At 38.5% G+C, this 23,818-nt stretch overlaps 1 protein-coding gene across 2 annotated transcripts in view; it reads left to right on the forward strand.

Annotated features, from left to right (window-relative positions):
• STX17 (syntaxin 17) overlaps positions 1-16,606 on the forward strand; it is a 55,852-nt gene extending 39,246 nt beyond the window's left edge. For both annotated transcript variants that reach the window (XM_002914925.4, XM_011219324.3), the window contains exons 5-8: positions 3,990-4,105; positions 4,186-4,236; positions 10,949-11,035; positions 11,776-16,606. In XM_002914925.4, the coding sequence (XP_002914971.1) occupies positions 3,990-4,105; positions 4,186-4,236; positions 10,949-11,035; positions 11,776-12,015 (494 nt within the window). In that variant the 3' untranslated portion in view covers positions 12,016-16,606. The remainder of the gene's footprint in view (positions 1-3,989; positions 4,106-4,185; positions 4,237-10,948; positions 11,036-11,775) is intronic.
• Positions 16,607-23,818: the final 7,212 nt, after the last annotated feature.

Consider the following 23,818-nt stretch of genomic DNA (forward strand, 5'->3'; position numbering starts at 1 on the left):
AAAAATCCTCCTTTGCAGCTAAGTTAAGCCATGACTTAGAAATCATTTTATTTTGATAGATAGGTTGATATAGGTGATCAATAGATTAATTTCACTATTTATAAGCTGTCAGAGTATGAAAAATTCAGGAAATGCCTTTGAATTAATTTAGGCTTATAATGAAACTTTTCCTAACATATTACAATTTAGTGGAAATTTCTTACATGTTGTGTTTTTATTCTTAGTAGAATCATTGCCTTTAATGAAATAGGGAGAGAAAGACAAAGAATGTTCGGATATATGGAGAGAAGGGAAAATTCTTATATCTGTGTAATTAACTTCAACTAAAAATATCTTCATTTCTATTTGAGTTTGTAGTCAATAATAAGATTTTAAAACTGGAGTTTGAAAAACAGTGGGAAGTGATACATGTATTCTTCATGCCCTTTACACTTGTAGTTGTTTGCATGTGGATGGAAATGTCTTAGATGATTTCATCATGTAAAACAATAGCAATTTGACTTCTGTGCACAGGGTGAGTTCTTCATCCTTCTTTCCTGCGGCTATAATGTGTCTCCGTGTTTTTCCTTGTCATGTCTGTAGCAATTTCCAAAAGTTCAAAGTCAATGGATATTCACTGAGGTAGTGATTTCTAATATAAGCTGGAATAAATGAATTATGGACGTTGTAGAAATTAAAGGGTTTCTTTCTTAATTGTTAGTTATGCCTCAAATTGATTAGTGATGTTCAGAGTTGTAAGTTTACAGCAGGATTTTCCATGGAATAGAACAGATTTCTTTGTTCTAAGACCCCATTTGAACTAAGATGCATACGCAGTTTGGTTTCAAGTGAGACGTAAATGACTTAAACACTTCTTATTTTTTACCCGGGGAAATCTTTTATGTTTGCTTAAAATGCCAAACATTTCCCACCCCTTCATTTTTTAGATAAAGAATTTATGTATGACAATCTCCCCTCTTTTTGTTATATACCCTGGCATACTTCATTTAAATCCTCTATTATAGTATAAAGGCTATGGCTTATAAAAATCCTTAGAGTGGATGTTGTAATTATAAAGTTCTGCTTTACATTTGGTCTGTTAATGATAACAAAGTTATCATTATTCATCATCTGATTAAAGAAGTTGGAGTTCTTATTACAATAGAAATATTAAGTGGAAGAGCGGTCTTAGAATAATTCATTTATCTTGATTGATGTGAAAATGAAAGTGTCTTTATGTGATAAATTAGGACATAGGGTAAGTAACTCTTTTAAACATTTGTAAAAATCAGAGAGCTTTTAAAATATTGGATTCTTGCCATAATGTTGTAATGTAAAACTTTATCTGGTGTTTTTGCTCTTCCTTTAAGATAACGAAATGTATTCAGATAAGTTAGAATTCAAAATTAAAAGAACACTGTCAATTCTGATAAGCCTACAAGATATTTTTTAGTCAACTGACTATGCCCTTCCTAAACAATTCAAACAGATTCTTTTCCTCCAGAGGTAAAAACATTCATAAATTTCAGAAGTAAAGTAGCAATGCAGTTTTATAAAATAGGCTAGGATGAAAAAGAATTGAGAAGACGAACTTAGAGTTACGACTTTTAGGAGTAGATCAGGTGTCACAGGTCATTATGTCATGTCCTTGCATGTAACACTTCAGTAGCTCTCCACTGTCTGCCAGATAAAGTCCAAAGTCTTTAACTGGTCTACAGTAAGGCCCCTCCTAGCCATCTGTGTAGTGTCTGTGTTTGTAACTCCGTCTTTTACTTCATCCTGTGGCAAGACCAACCTGCTGATTGTATGTTAAGCTTTATCTTTTCTTCTTTGAGGGCCTTTTTTATGCTGGCCTCTCTCTGTAGAATTTATATTCCTATTTTCTTTGTCTCATAAGATCACCTTTTTGAGGAAGCTGCCTTCATAAACTGCACACCACACCAAGGTGGGTCAAATACCTTCCCAAGCTTGGAACGCCCACAAAATATTGTTTGTATCTGTTTATCTGAATACATTGCACTCTCTCACTATTTTAGGATTGTCTCTATGTATGTCTGACTCTTCTAGAATATAAATTCCTTGAGAACATCTCCTTTGTATTACTCATTTTTTCTCCTTGGTACCCAACACAATACATAACGGGTATCAGATAATATTAAATTGGTAGGTAATTTGAGCTTGAAGTAAGGGGGACAAAAGGGATTAGACCTTCAGATATCTTCTTTCCATTTCCACTGCCACTGTCCTAGAGCAGACTATCATCATTTTGCACTGGACATATTGCAAAGCCTCGCTTTTCACTCTAATTTTTTTTATTTTTATTTTTTTTTTACCTGTCAACGTTATGCTTAATCTGTTCTTCACACTACAGCTATGGTTCCCTTTCTAAATCTGAAATCTGATTATGGCACCCTCCAGCTTCCCAGTAGTTTCCAACTCCTTTTAATAGTTCCATATTGATCTTACGAGAAAAACAAAATTCTTTAGCATAGTTTACGATGCCATGAATAATGTCACCTTAGATTTCCGGGAAAGCTCAACCTTTGCTTTTCTCTTTCATAGTCTGTATTTAAGTTGAACTTTCTTCCGTTCCCAAACCTATGCACATATATTTCTCCCTGACCTGAATACTCTCTGCTTTTCCTCCACCTTTGCCCCAGCTCACCTCTGTAATTTCTGTTCATCCTCAGTCTTCTGCTTCAAAACCTCCAACTACTCTCCCCTCTGTAAGTATAGGTTAAGTACCTCTCTTCTGTACTCACATAGCCTTCCACATTTACTCATATCATAGTTCTTATCAGGCTATACTGAACTTCCCTGTTACTATAGTGTACTGTACATAATATGGTAAGTTCCACTAATAGTAGCAGCGGTAGCAATGGCTATTTATTGTAGTAGTAACTATTAAGCCACTCATACTCAATATTTAAGCCAGGCACAGTGCAAAATAAATACGTATCACCCTATTTTATTCTTATTTCTTTTAAGTTTTTATTTATTCAATTAAGTATTCTCTACAACCATTGTGGGGCTCGAACTCACAACTCCAAGATCAAGGGTCACATGCTCCTCCAACTGAGCCAGCCAGGTGCCCTTTTCACCTTATTTTAAAAATGAATAAAATGAGTCAAAGAGCTAGTAATTAGCCGAACCAGGATTCTAACCCAGATCTTTCTGACTAGGCCCATGCTCTTAACCACTGTACTGTGTTGACTCCCTGGAGCTGTTTTTATGATTTACCGTTGTGTCTGTAGTACCTGAGTACACTGATTGGCATTTCATAGGCATTCGATCAATATCAGTTTAATGAATGAATGGTTGGTAAAACCAATACAAGGAAATTAAGACTTGAAGGTGGAGTTTGGAGTGTAAATTAATTCGTCATCATAGCAGTTTTACTGAGGAAGGCCTTAGTGGGTTGATGACTTTTTAAAACTCAGAAAAGAAATGGAAGCAGTGGAGACATGGGCTAGAAAAATGACTTTTAGAAGAAGGATGACAATATGTGTAAACAGATCCACAGGGTAAGAGGTGTTCATTTGGTGACAGATTTGTTACCCCAAATGGCTGATTTTCATTGCAAAAAACACATCACTTTCCTACTCTTAACACTTTATGGATCTGACATTTATTACTAAAATCCCCAAAGAAAAGGTTAATGATTTACACTGAAAGTATGAAACCTATTTCTAGTGGGTATCTCTACGTGGAATGTTGGCCAAATAGAATAGTTTCCCTTCTTCCACATTGAGCTCTCTTTATTCAGATTGGGTAGATGGCATTTGTAGCCATTTCTTTGAGATGACTTTGTAGAATTAAAGAAAAAAATATTTGTTAACCTGGGAACAATCTGCCTATAGATATATCTATTTTTATAGAATAATCAATTTACTTTTAGCCTGAATTCAGTTAGTTAGCATTTTACATGGGAATTGTGTTACAAAATTGATTATGCTATCTGCTTCCTAACAAAGCACATAAACCCTAAACATGAGGCTGTGTTCATCCAGGAACATTTCACACTGCTGAGGCTGAAGCTGACCCTCAGAATATGACTCAGGTATATGCATTGCCTGAAATTCCTCGAGATCAAAATGCTGCAGAATCATGGGAAACCTTAGAAGCGGTATGTTAAAGATTATTTTCATTTTGGTAGCTGTGAGGCATAAAAGTAAGTAACTTCCTTTTCTTCTCTCTCTTTTTAAGGACTTAATTGAACTTAGCCAACTGGTCACTGATTTCTCTCTCCTAGTGAATGTAAGTATTATAATTGTTTTTGTCTCAGAGATATTAGATTAATAGGATAAGGAGTTTTTATTAATTCCTACACTTTTTAGTAGTTTAATAGAAGTTACAATTTTTAAGACTGGTATTGAGCCATGGATAGAAGTCTAATAGTCCTCAACCTCCAGATTAATTTAATAAACATTTATCAAGCATTTGTCATATAAAAGGTACTGTGTTAGAACCTTGGCACCAGGGGGTCTGACAAAGTTAGCTATAGAAATAAATGAGGCCTATTCTCTGCCTTTAAGGATTTATAGTGGGTGGAGATAAGCTTGGACCCCAAAAACTGAAATTTCAAGCATGATTATTAATGCAAGAGTGAGGTATGAAGGGAAATATTATCAGCTGTAGCAGAAGCATTTATTCCAAGGGAAGGGGGCAGGGGTTGCGATGTGGAAGCGTTAAGGATAGCTTCCTGAGATAGGAAGCATTTGCTTGGGCCTTGAAAATTGAATAAAATGTCCACAGATGGGAGTGGGAAGGGTGCATTTGAAAACAGCTGAACTAAGACATGGAGTAGAGAAGTGTATGGTCTTTCAAGAATGGTAAGTATTGCAGTATAACCAAAGCATGAGACACTATGGGCAAGCAAAGCAAGGAGTGTGAGGGCCTGATTGAGATGGCATTGAGGGCCATATCAAAGAATTTGAACTTTAATTGTAGCCAAAGAATTTGAGCAGGTTAGAGTTGAGAAAGATTACCATTAGCAGTGTGAATAATGGCTCTGGGAAGGGAGAGATAATAGGCAGGATGACTAGTTAGGAATCAATACCAAGAGTGTCACCAAGAGCAATGGCAAGATAAGTATAAAGGCAATATAAAGTATAAAGGACAGCTGAGAGGTATTTCTGGGGTAGACTTAGTAGAAATTGGAGGAAGATGGAAGAGTCAAACATTAAGGCTTTATTCTGCATAATTGCATAACCGGTGATATTGGTAACATAGATGAGGGAACATAAAGTAGATTTGGTGGGAAAGACAGAATAGGTTTTTGTCATTATTTTTCTAAATTATTCTTATGTTTCCTTCCCAGGAAGTATAGGAAGGTTGGATGTATGTGTGTGTATCTGTATGCACAGACAAGATCAAACCTGTGCTCATGCTTCTGTCTTGGTTTAGTTCTTCGTTCTTGATCAAACCATGATCTGGGGGTTTTACATCTTTGAATTATGGTTTCCTGACATCTGGCTTTCAAGTATAAGAAGTCCCTGGATTACACAATCTCAGAACTCGAATTGGACAGGACTTAGGCCAGCTAATCTAATTCTTCTGTTCTTGCGCCAGCTTCTCATATAAATGGTTTTTCGCCTCTTTTTGAACAATTACAGTGCAGGGATACCTTACACTTCAGCCATTCCATTTGGAAACTCAACCTCTTAGAAGTTCTTCCTTATATAAACTCTGCCCTGTAATAACTTCCTTTTTGTCCTCTTGGAGCCATATACTGAGCAAGTTTTGTCGTTTTTCCATATAAAATTTTTCACCTTTTTGAGACCAACATTATCCTTCCTCACCCTATCCAACCTCATCATATTTTTTTCTTTTAAGAACTCTCAATTCTCTAATATGTTTCTTCTGGAATATGATTCTAGGCTTTTCAGTCCCTTCATCTGCTTGTTTTCTAGTTTTTGTATTTTTTTCTTGAAATCTAATACCTAAAATTGAACATCAGTAAATTGTTTAAAGCATTTTCCTTTTTCGATGCTTCTAAATCAGAAGAAGCAAAATGCTTGAAGTTTCTGGATTAAGTATCTGTATAATCTATCCATATACTTGCATATAGAAGGGAATGATAACAAGAATCCCCAAATATTTGTTGTTTCAGAATCAAGATTTATTCAATTATTCTAATTCCCTGATCTAATGTAGTTTGTAAAATCTGTATATGTATGGTATATACAAATATATACATTTGTCAAAAGTCATTGATACCTACACATTAAAAAGTGTGAGTTATAATATATGTAAATTATACCTCAATAAAGTTGATTTAAGAAACAAACTAAACTGGGGCGCCTGGGTGGCACAGCGGTTAAGCGTTTGCCTTCGGCTCAGGGCGTGATCCCGGCGTTATGGGATCGAGCCCCACATCAGGCTCCTCTGCTATGAGCCTGCTTCTTCCTCTCCCACTCCCCCTGCTTGTGTTCCCTTTCTCGCTGGCTGTCTCTATCTCTGTCGAATAAATAAATCTTAAAAAAAAAAAAAAGAAAGAAACTAAACATGTACAAAGTTCTTCTCATTCCAGACAAATACATTTTCCTTCCAGAGGGATAGGCACATGAAAGGAAAATTGAGGGCTTGTGGCCATTTAATAATTATATATCCGATTAGATTACGTAAGCAGCTCCTAACCCCTAATCTAAGGAAGATTTGTGTAGGAAGACTTTGGCTATAGCCATAGTTCTATACAAATGTCCTATTTATAATGATCTGTGTGAGGACATGGAACAGAATGCATTAGGCAAAAGCTCAAAGGAGAACCACTGATTACTATTCCCAGGGTGATTGAGTTCTCATGACCACATGGTCAAGACTCACAGAAGGTCCATTTAGGTACCAAATGACTTGGGAACATAAGCAAAGTAACCACATCCTCTCATTATCATCACATGGACATGATAGTATCTAGACAAATTAACCATGTATTTTTGGAGCACTTTCTATGTGCATAGGACTGTGCTGAGTAAGCTCAGTGAAGAATAGAGAACAGTTAAAAAAAAAAAAAAACCAAGACAACCTATAGTGTAGTCTGGATAATTGCATAACATTGTGAGTGTACTTAATGCCACTAAATTTCACACTAAAAATGGTTAAAATTGTAAATTTTATATTATGTATTTTTTACCATAATGAAAAATGAACCTACAAAGCCATTGAGAGATCTAGGTGTGGTCCAGTAATAAATTAACATCTAAGCACCGTGCTTCAGTTTTCTTCAGCCTTTATTGCTCAAGTGCCCTCTTCTCTTCCTGTAACTAGGAACTAGCCCTATTTCTTGTCAAGGGAAATTTAAAGAACTCTGGGCCTGTCACTCAGTGGCATGTCATCCTTGCTGCTGGTCCAATTTTGTCTCTACCTTCTACCTAATTCCCTATGCATAAAAACTGGTTTGTGATGGATTAGATCAGTTCAATTGGGTTTATTACCCACCTGACCTTAAGGATGTTGTTTGACAACAATGAGCTTTGTAAAACTGATGAGAGGACTAAATAACGTCTGTTACTTCCCATCCCTTTCCTTCCACTGACCCCCAACAGCATTCCTGCCTTTGTCCCTCCCTTATGGAAGTACTTCTTTGGCTCCTTGCTTAGAGTTCTACCACTGTTACTTTTAGACATTTTAGTACTATAGTCCCTACAGTCCCCTCTCCTATTGCTGAATCCCGTGATTTCAGCATCCTACTTACCTACACTGTTTATTGCCTACTCTGGGCCAATATAATCCTGGACTCTATATAATAGTGTTTGTATGTTTCTTGGCTTCTCTATGTGTATTATTTTTGGCCTATGATTAAGAATTACAGATTACATACTTTTGGACTTCAGAACTAGGGTAGCTCAGGGTTTCCTGGATTGGCCAAGACTAGCGCTAGCCTTGAAAAATGGCTGTAATTGAGAGTCAGGAATAAAGGAGAATAACCACAGTTTTGGAAATAGCTTCTTAAAGAAACCCATAGCTTTTAGCACATTAATAAAACTATACAACTACTAGCAAGACTCTCCAAGGGAGAGTATTTTTATTGATGTAAATAGATTTGGGGATGGAGTTGTTGAAAGTATTACTGTTGCTTGATACAGAGGATGCTGGGTATACAAGTGTCCACATCAAGAATTCAAGGGAAAAACAGTTCATTAGTTTTGACTTCAGATGCCCAAATTGCATTCTATGTGATAACATTAACTTAATCACATTTTTTTTCCAGAATCTTAGATGCTCCTACAACTACTTATTAAGATTCAGTTATTTTTTCAGGAAGATAAGGAGACTTAATTCACTGTTTTTTAAGATGAAATCCATAGACATATTCTTAGAGTCTTTGAGAATTCTTTTCCTTTACAAAGGGAAGAGTCTTTATATTACTTTAGAGAAACACCTGTGTCTTTCATATATGGCTTAACTCCTTGTTAAAGGGATGCTGAGAACATATATGAGGGGCCAAAGTATAAAATGTCAAGAAGGGAGTTTGAAGATTGTCAGGTGTGGGAGGCCCAGGCAGATGAAAGCAAACATAAGCAAATCAGAAGCAAAAAGGGGGGGTTGGAAGGTATAGGAAAATTATTTGGGGCCTGAGAGAAAGGAGATGTATTGGCTATTTTCCCTCTACCCCTCTGCTCATTGAGATGTGAAGGCTGGTGATCACACCTGTGATTTATCTGCTAGCGAAGACTTCCAGGCAAGAATGGAAAGTGTTAGGGGTGTCCCAAATAGAAACAATGATAGAAATTCAGTGTCAGAAATCCCAACAGGTTGGATGTTACTAGTGTTGGCACTTAATGCTTCTATGGGTTGGAAGAAGAAAGCTAACATTAAAAAAGTTTATTGTCTGAGGAAAATGAAAACTGAATGAATGAATGGCTAGAAGAGATCTAATGTTTTAATGCCCAAGAGTTTTCAAGCCTCATAGGAAAAAGTTTAATATACTTTTTAGAAAAGAAAAACGGGAGTTATGGTTTCTATAGAAGATCAGGATGACTTTCTGTTGTTCTCACACTCTCCAGACCCTGCCTCAGTTTACCCTCACTTCAGCTCTATGAGGTATATGCGGTATATAATTATCCTCACTTGAGAGATGAGAATATCAACACCTGGAGAGCTTGAGAGCTTGAGTGATTTGTCCAAGGGCACACAGTGCTGGGATTTGAACACAGGACATCCAGCCAAGAAGGTTGTGCCCTTAATCCAATTGTGTACATATATTAGTGGTTTTTAAGTGTGAGAATCATGGACTTGCAGCATCCCCTGGGAACTCATAAGACATGCAGATTCTCAGGCTTCACCTGAAGCCTACGGAATCAGAAACTCTGGGGCTGGGACCCAGCAGTGTGCTTTAATAAGTCCTCTGGGTGATTCTGGTGCACACCCACATGTGAGAATCACTGTTGTACTTGTCTCTGACAGAAATGCTAAAAGGGAACCTGATAAAGGACTTTTTTAGGGCTTGTGTTAGAGATGTCAGGAATAGCAGTGGCAGATACAGGAATGAAGGGATACCCATGAAAGGTCTGCCAGTGAAAAGGTACATACTTGGTGTATGAGAAGGGAAGGAATGTCAATAATGCTGATAGGAAGCAACTGTGGGAAAGAAATCAGCCGTGTTGTGTTTCATGTTCTTGTATGATGGTTGGAGTTAGAAGAGTGTTATATCCGATTCATTGTAAGTTAAGAGGGCAGTCAAATGCGTCAGGATTAAAGTTGAATTATTTCACAGTCTTTGTAGAAGTGGGATTTGGGGTGAAAGAGGGATTCTCTTCTTTCTTCTGTGAATTAAATAAAAAAGAAAAACTTAGGGGTGCCTGTGTGGCTCAGTCGGTTAAGCATCCAACTCTTGGTTTTGGCTCAGGTCATGATCTCAGGATCATAGAATCGAGCCCCGCCTTGGGCTCTGCGCTCAGCATGGAGTCTGCTTAAGACTCTCTCCCTCCCACTCCCTCTACCCCTCCCCACTGCCTGCACATGCACTCTCTCTTTCGCTCTCTCGCACTCTCTCTAAAATGAATAAATGAATCTTTAAAAACAAACAAACAAACAAAACCCTAGTCTATGTACTGATGTGATGGTTTTATACATTTGTCAGAATTCATCATTCAATACCCTTAAAATGGGTGCATGTTATTGTATATAAATTCTGTCTAAATTTTATTTAAAATGGGAATATGTTCCTGTGGCAGGTAATGAGTTCTCATCACTGGAGGTGTTTGAGCTGAGGTTCAGTAACCACTTGTGAGAAATGTAGTGGGGAAAAGTCATTCCTTCTATGCAGAGGTTCCATGAGTCACAAGTTCTGTTGTGTCAGCGCAGATGTTGCCATTTTTTGTAGAATGCTTTATTAATATCTTCGATCTGAAGCATGTTAACTTGTCAGATTTTAAAATGTATTAAAATGTACAGGTGTGAGACTCAGAACAGTAAATTCATTTACTGCTCCTTACTGCATATCACAAGTGAAAAGTTTTCACGATAGATCAAATCATATTCTCATTTTTAAAATGTAATCATTTGTATTTATTGGCTCCAAGGCCATTTTACCCCTAAGGCAAATTTACCTGTTTTAAATCTTCGAATCTTCAAGGAAGATGAGTTAAAGAGGTTTTTTGTTTGATTCTGTTTTTGTTTTTTATCATCAGCCTCAACACGACATGTAAATGCTTATTTGGATTTTTCTTCTCTTACGAAGTGGATTCATTTGGAGAATAATATGTTTGTATGTTTGAATGAATTTTAGTGTGAGATCCTTTTTCATAAAAGGTGCCACCCTTTTATTATCTAATAATTAAGTCACCCTCATTTTTTTATACAAGTGAATTTGTACTTTCGACATAGTTTATCAGACGCTATTAATGAACCACTATTCAGACTGCAAGGCTGCAGTACACGGATCCTGATTACAGGAATTAAAATAGTGTGTATTGGCTGACTGCTGCTCCCCAGCAGGAACGCTCACTCATAATTCCTTTGCATCTAGTCTCAGCAGGAGAAGATTGACAGCATTGAAGACCATGTCAACAGAGCTGCTGTGAATGTTGAAGAGGGAACCAAAAACTTGGGGAAGGTAAGATTCTGCTCCTGCTGACAAATCAATGGTACTCTGGCTCCCAGGAATCTCTAGTATTAACCCAATTGATCTGCTCTCTTTAATGTGGAGGGAACCAGCAATTAAGGAAATAAGGAACAAATGACACGTAGGTAGTGCAAGAAATCAATGACTGTTGTAATATTCTACTCTTAGATTCATTCTGTCAAGAGAGAAATTTTTTAGGGAATAAACCAAAGCCCCACTCACGATAAGGTATTTTGGTATTATAAGGGAATATTTGCAGAGGCTCAGGGAGTGAAGAGAGGGTGTTGCCAGAATCCAGGAGGGGCAAGAGTGTAGAGACGTGACAGTACATGTGGAGTGGGACCATCTATTTTCCATAGAATATTGCTTTTAACCCCAGGTATAGAGCACAGGATAATCTCTATGCAACATAAAAGCTTTGGGGATATCTATAGCAGCTGAAACCGTTTAAATAAGCTTGCTAGATAGTTAGTGGATTGATTGTTTTGCAAGCAAAATCAATCTGTAGTAGTCCACTTCTTGTAGCTCATTTCTCCAAGTTCTGAGATCAGGAGCAATTGTAACACCTGTGGAATACTGCCCCCCACTCCTCCATCTCTACGGTTAATTATGTACCAAGAGTTAAAGAGGCATTGCCAGGAGTAATGAGAGGAAAATGCACATCACCACAGGCAGATATTCTCAACTCAATTTCTAAATTGAATTTTTATTTATTTATTTATTTTTTACAGGCTGCAAAATACAAGCTGGCAGCTCTGCCTGTGGCAGGTGCACTCATCGGAGGAGTGGTGGGGGGTCCGATTGGCCTCCTTGCAGGCTTCAAAGTGGCAGGAATTGCAGCTGCACTTGGTGGTGGGGTGTTGGGCTTCACAGGTGGAAAACTGATACAAAGAAAGAAACAGAAAATGATGGAGAAGCTCGCTTCCAGCTGTCCAGATCTTCCCAGCCAAACTGACAAAAAATGCAGTTAGAAACCAAACTTCAGTATTATTGGCGCCAATGTGTTTATCCTAATGAGGACCTTTGCTGCTGTTGGACACTCAGTCGGCTTTTGGAACATGATCATATCAAGATAGTGGTTGTAGATGCCAAAATGGGATTGAACTGTGATAAATGGATATATTTTGTTGTTTGCTGGAGTGTGAATGGAGATGTTAGACATTGAGGAGCCTGGGCTGAGGGTGTGTAATGTTGTCAGGTAAAGTTTAAAGACTGCCAAGGAGCAGATTTTCTGCCTGGAAATGTGAAAAATGAATTTATAACTTTGATAAAGACTCGAGATGTATGGACATGATGGGTTATGGAAGATTAGTCTATTCCATAACCCTGACTTAGAGACCCTAAGGCTAAGTGTGTTATAAATATGCTTATCTATCTCCTAAATGTAGGAGGTTATGTAGGCCTGCTAACAACAAAAAAGAATGGGGAGTTCAGGAGCCTTTCTTACCAGATAAGGAAATCAGGATCTAGTGAGGGGCACAGGAGAATTACATAATGGAGTCCATTTGGTGGACCCTAGTACAGTTTGGTCCACCTGTATTTTCTGGTGAAGGATACTAATAGTGTAAGAAAATGGAAAGAGAGGTGCAACTTCTCTTTGAGATAGCTTAATTTGTGACACTGGCTTCTCAAGTGATAGGAGACTATTAAGCCAGTCACTAAGCTTGGTCTGTGAGCCTGTCTCTTAACACCTCAAAGACCTAGTGCCCTCTGCCTTCCCTCCCTTGTAATTCTGAAAAGTTCTTTGACTTTGTGGGGTGAATTCTACCCATGTGTAATGAGGACTTTTCTCATAATCTGCTTTCTTGTATTGTCTCCCATCTATGTTTATCCTTTCTTATAACCTCTAGGTTACAGAGAGAAAGGAAGAGAAATCTCCGAACATATTCAACATTGTTAGAGTTTGAGGTAAAAAATAAGCAGAGGGCAGAGGGACACCAGATCATTTCTTGGGGCATCAATTTCAAGAGACTGACGTACCAGCCTTACAGGGAGTCTCTGACCCTAAGTCTTTTCAGCTAGCCCTTTGGGGAGCTAAGAACTAGCTTTCTACCTCACTTCTGTTACTACCATCCTTTTCTCCAGGCTTTGCTGTCTCATGCTTTACTTTACTTTTCACAGCTGTTATTTCTTCCCAAGAATGGCGTTCTTGTCTTTTCTCACATTCAAGATGATAGACAAAGCCTGGTGCCAAGACTGATCCTGATGAAAGATTTGTGGTGCTAAGCCCAACACTTCACACTGACAGCAAGCATGGCCCAGCCCACCCCAGCGTCTATCTCAAGTAGCAAAAAGGTTTTAATTTTGTGAAAAAAGAATTGAAAATCACAGGTAGCCTCATCCTATATCCCCAATTCATTTGAAGTAGGAAGGAGCCACCTTTTGCCTTAATCTTTACTGTTTTCTGAGAGCAGAGGAATGGGCACCTGTACCACAAAATGTGTGAGCTCAGGAGCCAGATTCTTCAGGTGGTTGAATGGCTGGTTTATCACTTCTCCCTTATTGAGTTTACTCTTAATAATTTTTGTTGTTTGCTTGCGACTTTTACTTGTCTAATATAGGCAGACCTTTCTCTCTCACACTTTTTTGACTCTCACGAATGAATTCTAATGAAGAGAAAGCACCATTTCTTACTGGCATTAAATAACTGGAAAATATCAAGTATTGCTGTGTGCTGACTTGTATCTTCAGTATAATGCCAGGAAGCAGGTGCTTTGAAGAAGTGTCAGATTCTGATGCAGTATTTGATATTGGATACCTGTAAGGTTAGGATAATTAGTTTGGAACCCACCTTTTAAAATATTTTCTGATCTTTGCTGTCCCTTTAACACAAGGTTTTCAGACCAGAATGAGGATCAGACTCATCCAGGTTGCTTATTTAAAACAAGATTGCTCAACGTCAGTCCCATAGGTAACTCTAACAATGGCCAGTCTGGCCTGGAGCTAAAATTCTAAATTTAAGGTCTAGTTACATCAAGACTCAGCTGTATCACTGAATTCTGTAATTTCTAAGTATTCTCCCCTTCAACATGGCCCAGTCTTCATTGTCCTGTATCATTCCCACTCCACCAGCCCACAATTGGCTATGCTTTTTAGCCCACCATCTTTTTTTTTTTTTAAGGTTGATTTATTTATTTTAGAGAGAAAAAGCGTAAGCGGGAGGGGCAGAGGGAGAGGGTGAGAGTCTCAAGCAGACTTCACACTGAGCACGTGGAGCCCGATGCGGGGCTTGATTCCACGACCCTGAGATCACGACCTGAGCCAAAACCAAGAGTTGGACTCTTAACCCACTCTGCCACCCAGAACCCCCCTACCCTTAGCCCACCATCTTAATGGCACTAGGACTCACTATCCTGTCACGCTAGTTTTACACTGGGAACTGGAGGGGAGAGAAGGCCTGTAACTGAAGTTTACGTTTCGTGTGAGGACCTCTCATTTTTCATCAGCAGTTTGGGACACCACTGTATGTGCTCATATAGGCCTTTGATTTTGACCACTCATCAGGATTGGATGTTATTCCAGCAGTCTTCACGCTCAGGCAAATTGCAGTCCTTTTAAAAAGTTTTATAATTTAAAATCATTTAGAAATTGTATCTAATTTCCCCATAGTAGAATCTGATAACTTTTTGTAGAAATTTGTAGAAGTGTTTAATCAACTATAAATGATATACCTAAAACTACAAAGTGTTTAGAGGTATGAATTAGTTAATATAACACAGAAACCAATCTTAAACTGAATTAATGCCCTAGGGTATCAGATTAAATTCATCTTCTTTGTGATTCATGTCTTACTTTTACTAGATTCAAGTTAGAAGGTAAGGGTCACTTTGATCAAGTTCTTAAAATTTACAGAGGTACAAACTTCCAGTTATAAAATTAAATCACGGGGTGGAAAGTATAGAATGTTGGGGGGGTGGAATACAGAGGTTATTTGAATAAAGGCAGTGCTTCCTAAAGACCTTTTTTGTTTTTCTAAAGACTTTTTGATATAATAATCTGAGAATTTCTCTGTAGAGCAGAGACTTTGAAACTGTAGTTGTAACCCACAGTAAAAAATGCGTTTATATCAAAACTCAGCATATGTATAATGGAGAATACCATTATGTGTAGTGTACTCTGATGTTTTTTATTTCAGTTTTTAAAATATTGCTGGTTGCAACCTACCAAATTGATTTCATAATCTACCAATAGGTTGTGACCCTTAGTTTGTTTAAAAGAAGAAAACACCCTGTGGAGGAACTGATGTTTATTGCATATCTTCTGTTTTCCAGGCACTTCAGTAGGCATTTCACAGGTAAGGAAACTGAGTCTCAGAGAAGTTAAGTGACTTACAGAGGGTTATTCAGCTGTAAAAGGTTGAAACAAGGTGGGTGTTAACTAGGTCTCTTGGACTATAAAAATCTCTGTTACTCTCATACTCTGCTACTTCTGTATATAAAATCGAGGTAGGCCATTCGTCCGGCTTCACCCCGACACTGGTATGTTCTATAAGGCAGGCTTGCAGTGAAGTTACATGTGCCATTTGTTTGCAGCTTTTTTTTTTTTTAAATCTTTTGTCCCAAAGTGTCCTGCAGCCCCAAAGTTTTTAATAGCGGCTGGTGCAGAAGTACCTAGTGCTGAATTGTCCTTAGACTGTAAAATTAAAAATGTTTCCATCCCACCTACACATCCTACAAATTCCTTTGTATTCCATGGGTTATAGCCATCTCTTCAGCAGTGCTTTTTTATATTAAAAATCTACTGTTTTAAAAAATCTATCATAACTCATAGAATGAAATGATTACTGTCTTTTAAAATGGTACTCGTGGGAAGCCACGTACTTACTGTAGTGACGCTAGTATTACTTAGAACATTTTTTAAACTTTCGGAATTGCCTCCAAAGACATTTCGCAAACCGCATAGAAGAGCCATCTCAGTGTTGATTAGTCACAGGTTACACTCCCTTGTCCTTGTGACCTCCCCTCTTTTCCATTCTCGGTTTTGCTTTTCTTCTCCTGGCTTAGCTCTCCCACCCACCTATGCTGGAGCCAGTAACCTGAGGTGCCCAGAAAGGGGGTACGCTGGCCAGAGTTCCTGGAGCGAGAACTTTCATAGTGAAGCCGAATGCTGTAAAGGGAGGATCCTGCAAGTCCAAAAACCTTCCTCTGTGGGCTGCCTGTAAGTGTCGTAAGTAGTTTGCACAGGAGTAAGGACCCGAATACTGGTGATATCAATCCCAGGAAGGTGAGGAAACCTGAAATGTAAGTATGTAATGTACAGCATTTCTCAGCAGTGAAGAACAGAAGCCAAACCAAGCCATGCTTTATGTTCACTTAAAACTGAAAGGTGTTTCTCAGGGTCTCCTTTGCCCTTCATTGCTGCCACATAAAATCTGGGAGGAAGGATGATGAAAAGCCTGGGGAAAAGGTTCTCCTGTGAAATGGACGTGTTCTTCTCTTGTATTAAAGTACAATGTGGCTTTGGCTCTCAGGTACTTAAGAATGTTAGACAGTGTTCGTAAGCAGTCATAGGACTAATAAAAGGTAGGAGAGCTTCCCTGGAAGCCTAAGTTAATGTAAACAATTCAGGTTCTGTTTGTGTTTTTAACATTTTGTTTCTAACAGGTGGTTCTTGCTATTTATATTCGCTAATTTGACACCGTTTTACAGAGGAACTTCTTGGGTGTTACAAACAATCAGTGGCAAAGGTGAATATTATTATCCACATCACCACTCCCAAAGAAATTATTTATTTTTGGAGATAAATGTATCTGTGCAAATTTACCAAAAGAAATAAATTGAATAAAAATGAGTTGCCCAAGATCAAAGCTAGTTGGCACAACAGCTAGAATTATACCAAGGTCTAAGAAAAAAAAAACCCTCAAAGTAATTTAACTGAGGTTTTGTTATGCCGTATCAAGTTGCATGCTGAGGCTTATGGTCTTTCGGACCAGCTTAAATTCCAGATCAGGCAGTAGCTATAGTGAAAAGAAAATTGGATGGGGGATCTGGAGATCAGAGTGCTAATTTTGGCTCTGTCTCTCTCTTGGTGAGCTTTTCCGTGGTGGTGGTTGCCCTCTTCTATTCCAGCCAGAGATTTGCCAACCATAAACTTCAGTGGTTCGCAGCTTGACACGCTCCATTCTTCGTATCTAGCCTCTTACTGGGTCCTGCCAGTTCTACTTTGAATGTCAGTTGCATCTATTTCTTTTTTTTTTTTTTAAAGATTTTATTTATTTATTTGACACAGAGAGAGAGCCAGAGAGAGAGGGAACACAAGCAGGGGGAGTGGGAGAGACAGAAGCAGGCCCACAGCGGAGGAGCCTGACGTGGGGCTCGATCCCATAACTCCAGGATCACGCCCTGAGCCGAAGGCAGACGCTTAACCGCTGTGCCACCCAGGCGCCCCCAGTTGCATCTATTTCTAAATATATTCATGGTCATAACTCTAGTAAACGACTGTGTTACCTCACACCCCCTACCTCATTTTCCCCAACTTTAAGCCATTCCTCACATCAGTGCCCTCTTCCATTTTTCTGCTGAAATATATCCAGTGGCTCCCACTGAATATTCAGTAAGTTCAAATCCTTCCGTTTGGCATTCACAGCTTTCCATATTCTGGCCCCAGCTTTATTTCTTCAAACTCAACTACTCGCCACCTGACAATGCCACTGAGAATCAGACATTCCATAAAAATGATTTTAAGGTTTTTCTGTGGTGAAGTTACGAACTGGTAATAAGCTGTTTACATTTGTCCAGATGAAAATTCTGTAATACTACATTTTACACAACTAGTCAGCCTAAAAGTTGTTTCTTAAGGAAAATCTTTTGTCCCCCCAGAAGAAAGTACATTTAATTTCTTAACCTCTGAAACAATGTCAGTCTTGTCACCTGTGCATCTGATAGCCAGAGCATGGGGATTTTTCTTCAGCAGCACAGATACTCCAGCCTTGAATGGATCATTGTCTAGCTCCCGTGAGAAACTTGACTAATAAATATTTGAGAAAAACAACTCAAGAGTACATGTTATTCATACATCTTTCAAGTACTTGAGATTTTCTTGTATTATGGTTAATCATTAAAAAGATGTTTACCTGGGTTTCATTAATTGTTAACAAGAGTCAGCACAAGAAAAGGCCCAGTGGTGAGAATTTCTACAAATTCTGTAAAACTTACCGAATTCATAATGTTGTTGAGTGGTGCTTGTATAAGGAAACATGCAATAAATTCATTCAACAAACTTCGAATTGAATGCCTCTTGTGTGTTGCGTGCCAGAGCCATACATAGAAAAATAATAGACCTATAGAACCTACCCCTGTAAATCATTCAAGCTAATGAATTCACGTATGTAAAGCAAGTCAATCATGGTAACGTGGTAAGTACCTTAAAAGAGGAATGATCTGTGCCTTCACAGAAGATAGTGATTTGATGCCTGGAAGAGAAGTGGAAGGCTTGCTGGGACATGTGTCAAGAGATAGGCACGTGACAGGATTTGACCAAGGTCTCCAATACCCAAGTTCATGTACTTTTCCCAGCATCTGGAAGGTTATGGCTGACTGAAGACGGAGCTGTGGGCTTTGAGGTAGCAGAGGAATTGCGTGTAGAAAGGGTTGAACACACGAAAGAGCGTAGTGTGCTCAGAGGAAGCCAAGGAGTTAAACTTGTCCGTGATGAAGCTGGTAGGATGGAAATAGAGACTAGGGGTTATACAGTTTTTTAATTTAATAATTATTTAAGGGAATTGATGTGTTGCTTTATGTCAGAGAAGACCGTTAGAACCTTCAGATTCTTCCTTTTGCCTTCCTTTTGGAAGGAAGTTAGTAAACCTCACCTTTGCCAGAGTTCTTGGTATATTTGGCATATTTGCTTTGCTTTTCCACACGCAAGAAGTGATTTGTGCTTTCTTCTCTCTCCGCTGTGAGATCCCTTGCTTCATACTGAATGCCTGCTTTCTTCCTGTCCTGCTATTCATTCCATAAATACTTATTGAAAACCCACTGAGAAAATAGTCATGAAACTTACCTGTTAGTGTCCAAGACTTTCATGGTCCAGTTTTCCATTTCTACAGTATTTCTTAACCACTGCAGTTCACTGGCTTCATTCACTTGTGGCGAATTCGGCAATATTTTATAACTTCATAGCTATTAACTTCTTTCATTCGTGGTGCGATGGGGGGGGAAAGAAATGATACTCCCCAAGAGTGACTTCCAGGTAATGAATGATGAGGTCCTAGCATGTGTGCTGTGCCATCTTTCGAGAATATGTATGGAAGTATGAAAAAGCCTTCTAAGACATTTCAGACCTTTGCTCAGTATTCACTTTTGTATATTAACCTAAGACTGAGTGATGCAACAGAAGAAATCTGGAAAACACCTACAGGACTTGGGAGCCATGAATTGAAAATTTAAGAATTTGGAGGTAAAGATACCTCTTTTTCCAGCTAAAAGTTGTGACTTAGAGAAGATACAGGACCTAAGTCACTGAAGAAATGGAAAATCTGGGCTCATCTTCTGTCTTACCATAGGATTGATGGGGTCAGAACCGTAGGCACCCAAGGATTTATGATCCAGTGGCCTAGTACTGAGAACAGAGTAGCATCTGGAATTTACTTGCTGTTAGGCAGGCAGAGACTGGAATTAGAAAGGGCAGAGCTGAAGTTAAGAGGTAGGCATGTGACAGGATTTTGACCAAGGTCTCCAATACCCAAGTTCACGTATTTTTCCCACCAGACAGCCTCTCAGTGAGTTGATAAGAATGAAAAGGAATAAAGTGCTTGGCACTTACTAATTCTTCATGGACATTAGTTCCCTTTCTTTCCTCTCTAGGCTAATTGTTCATAACACAGATTGCTGCCTGTTATTGGGGTTAGGGTGAGGGTCAACAACTCAGGACTTCTTTAGCCTTCCCCTCCTTGAATTTCCCCTTCCCTGTTGATAACTTGCCTGTTTTACTGGGTGGTCATGAAGATGAAAAAAATTAAGTGGTTAGAGTGGAGGCTGGCTCATAGTAACTGTACAAATAGAAGTGGCTACTGTTACTGTAATTGTTACTATTTTTTCCCAAAGTTTAAAGGAACAGCACATTAATGAAAAAGTATCATGGACCTACAATAATAATGTTAGGAAGACACCTAAAATGAGTGGAGACTTGATAGAAATACCAAGAATTCTTAAAATGACTTTTTAAAAAGGCTTATTACTAAGAATGTGATATAATGATGACATGTGACTGCTTGGGAGTATATCTTTTTCATCTCTGATAAGAATGATACCCAAACATGAAAATGTAGAACAGGTCCAGGTAGGAATAGGGCGATGATACATTCCAGTTTGTCTGGGACAGTCTTGATTTACATCTATTGTCCGAGTGCAGTTATTACTAATGTTTTCTTTCACTCTCATATGTCCTGGTTTGGATGAAAAAATTACATGGTCACCCTAGTTATAAGGGCACTGAAAAGAAGTGCAGAGTTGTTCACTCCCTCCCCCTCAAAAAAGTATCCATGCGTTAAAAGAATTTGTTTCTAGGCTTAGATAAAAAGCATCCTCTTAAGGTTAGTGGGAACTTGTAGGTGTGATTGTAAAGCACTACCAGTAATTTCTGAGGGACCAGGAAATAGAAAAGGTGCCAGAACACTGAGCTTGGGCAAAAGTCTAAAATTTAAGGGGTAAAGTTCTATTTTAGAAGCCACAGATCAGGTAAATTTACCTATGAATCTAGAAAAATTCTGAAATAAGTCTATTAAACAATATGTTAAATCAGAAAGCTATGCTCATTATGAAGATATGAAGAATTGGTAAGTCAGAATAGATGCCCTTTTGTTAGGGGTTAGGGCAAGAAAACGGTGTCGGGCTCCCAAGATTGATCTGATCCTGTGTCATGTACAAGTTAACGTGGCATCAGGAGAGTGGCCATGCAGCTTCCTTCCTGTCACCCATCCCAGTAAGTAAAATGAGACACAGCACGGACAGGCAAGTAATGATGTACCTGAGTGGCCCAGAGCTGGGAAATAGGGCAGCAATTCCTAGCAATGCTTTGCTTTTACAGCAAGGTATTTTTAAAAAAGATTTATCTATTTGAGAGAACAAGAGACGCAGAGGGAGAGAATCCTCAGATTCCCCGCTGAGCGCAGAGCCCCACGGAGGGTTCAATCCTGCGAACCTGAGATCATGACCTGAGCTGAAACCAAGAGTCAGATGCTTAAGTGACTGCGCCACCCAGGTGGCCCTACAGTATAGATATTGAGAGAGAAAAATGACAGCCTCTATTAATTTTCCTTGAGCAGAGTCCATTCTAGTTATGGTGATATGTTCTTGTCCTTTGTCCATTTATTATGTAATTTGGCTTTTTTAAAAATAAGAATTATTGATCTTACAGTGCTCTAGATTGCTGGGAATACAAAGGTTGAGGAGTTCCTGCATCTGTGGCTTTCACATGGTATAAGAAAAAGGGATACATGTATTTCCAACTGTGTATTAGACTGGGTCCTCTCAAATACATGAAGGGCTGTGGGACCACAGGGGCTGATAATTGTCCTGGGCATTGAAGCATGGATAGAATTTATTAGGCAAGGCAGGGGAGGAGGAGAGAGGGCATTTTAGAAAAGCAGTTTGTAGGCTGCACTTTTCCTTTTCCTCTCCAAAACCTATTGTCTAAGGGCCGGCCAGGCCTCCCCAAAGTGCTCTGCAAGGTGGAACCTGATGCTTCGACTAAAGGCCCGGTTTGAGCTATCAGCATATGGATTCATAATAGCTTCCCATTCTGACTGAAGCACAAATAAATTTAAAAAATAGAAACTGGAAAAGCTTGTGACTGGTCATCCGGATTCAGAGTAAAATGTTCACATTATGATATTTATGACAAACTGAATTAGTAAAAAGTCTAAAATATAGAAATATTTTATAAATATAGTTTTATTACTTGGAAATACATACAAAAATTCAAACACAGCTAAAAAACAGTTGCCAAGCAGAGGTCCTATCCAGCCTGTTTTAATGAACACATAAAACAGTTATAATCAGCATAAAACAATTTAAGTCCTGAAACAACTTATTGTCTTCAGGGTCTTTAAATATTGGGCTTAAAAACTGATTACTTTTTATCCTTATCACCTATTTAAATCTTTTTCCCAAATATAGATTACTAACATTTCAGTTTGGTTCATGAGATGTTTTATTTAGAAAAATAGCTAAAGCCATTTAACTGTAGTTATTTTGAAAACTGGAATACTGTGTGTTCGTTTCCAGTCTTCTGTCACCTTACATTCTTCATGATTTCCAGTAGTTGCTAACAGAAAGCACTTGTAACTTCCAGCAGCTCTTTGGGATACTCTGGTCCAAAGAGCCCTGAAATTATTTAAGGTGGCAAGATTGTTTTTACTTCTAATTTTTGCTTTTTTGTCATTATTTTATTTTAGCCCTGCTAGACTACATCTCCTTGTCAGAGAAAAAATAAAAGCTGAGTTATTCTGCTTTTCTTAATTGTTAGTCCATTTAACTCCCTCATCTATTCTTTTTGCCCTTAGGTTTTTCTATTTTTTAATGCCTTCTTGGCAAATTTAGCACTTTCTGCAAAGTTAAGCTCATTGAGCTTTAATATTTCAACAGTTTTATATTTCACTCTCCTTTTTAGCCTTTATCATGCCCATTTTTCCTTCCTTTGTATGTGATCTTTGACAACTTCGTCATGGAGCTCATTGAGATGCTTAAGATGCCTATTCTCTAGCTTCCTCTCCAGGTTCATTTAACTATTTAAAACATGTTTAGAATTTCATCTAAAGAAAGTTTTTATCCTTTTATGGTCCCCCTCACTACTAGACCAGTTTTTTAAAAACTCGAAAAGGTAGCAGGTTGACAGGCAGAAGTGACTGCTTCTAGTTTGGGTTTTGCAACTCAACTGTTTTTCAGTCTTGCATCCCCTCTCTTCACAGCTGAGGAGCCTGAGGCCCAGAGTAGACTAGATAAATGAGAAGACTTCCACCTATGACAGGCATTCTCTGATGCCTGGTTCAGAGGGGAAGAAGTCTAAATTGTGAGTTCTAGATTCCTGGATGTTCTCTCTGTGGTCCAGCTGGTGACAAATCCCTATGGAATCTACAGCTTTGTCATCTGTTGTATCTGTTCCTCTCCATCTCTTAGTTCTGGCCGTTCTCTCTCCTGTGTTGGACCTATTTTATCGTATCTAGACCTGCTGCCACAGTATTCTTTCTCAAACTTAAATATGAACATAGTTCCTGGCTTAAAAATCTGAGTGGATCTCTGCTGCCTAGAAGATACAGTACAAACGTCTTAGCTTGGCATTCAAGGCTCTGTACAATCAGCTCCCATTCTTTCTCTAACTTCCTTTCTCATTTTCTTAGCCACAGGACTCCTCACGCCCCTCCCCTGCTATGCACTAGCCCTGTGGCAAAATCTTACTTTCTCTAATGCATTTTGGTGTTTTGCACTTTTTTTTTTCCTTTTATAAAATTGGGCACCCAATCCTGATGAGTGCTCAGCCCTTGAGGGGTACAAAAATTACCCAACATCACTTTGCATCTCACTCATTCAATATACATTTAAATCCCAATACGCATAAAAGCTAAATCATGCAGCCTCAAATCTATTTTAACAGCCACTCCGTTATCTTCGATCACATTGAACATGTGTTCCCTGAGGCCTTTGTCATAATAACTACTCTCAAGTCAGCTCTCTGCAATCCAATATTTGAGTGTTATCTTTTGTTTATAATATTTTTAAAGCCAATTACAGGATTGTAAATTTATTCCAGTTAATTGCATATGCTGCTTTTGGTGTT

This window comes from Ailuropoda melanoleuca, chromosome 7, assembly GCF_002007445.2.
Source record: "Ailuropoda melanoleuca isolate Jingjing chromosome 7, ASM200744v2, whole genome shotgun sequence".
Lineage (NCBI taxonomy): Eukaryota > Metazoa > Chordata > Mammalia > Carnivora > Ursidae > Ailuropoda > Ailuropoda melanoleuca.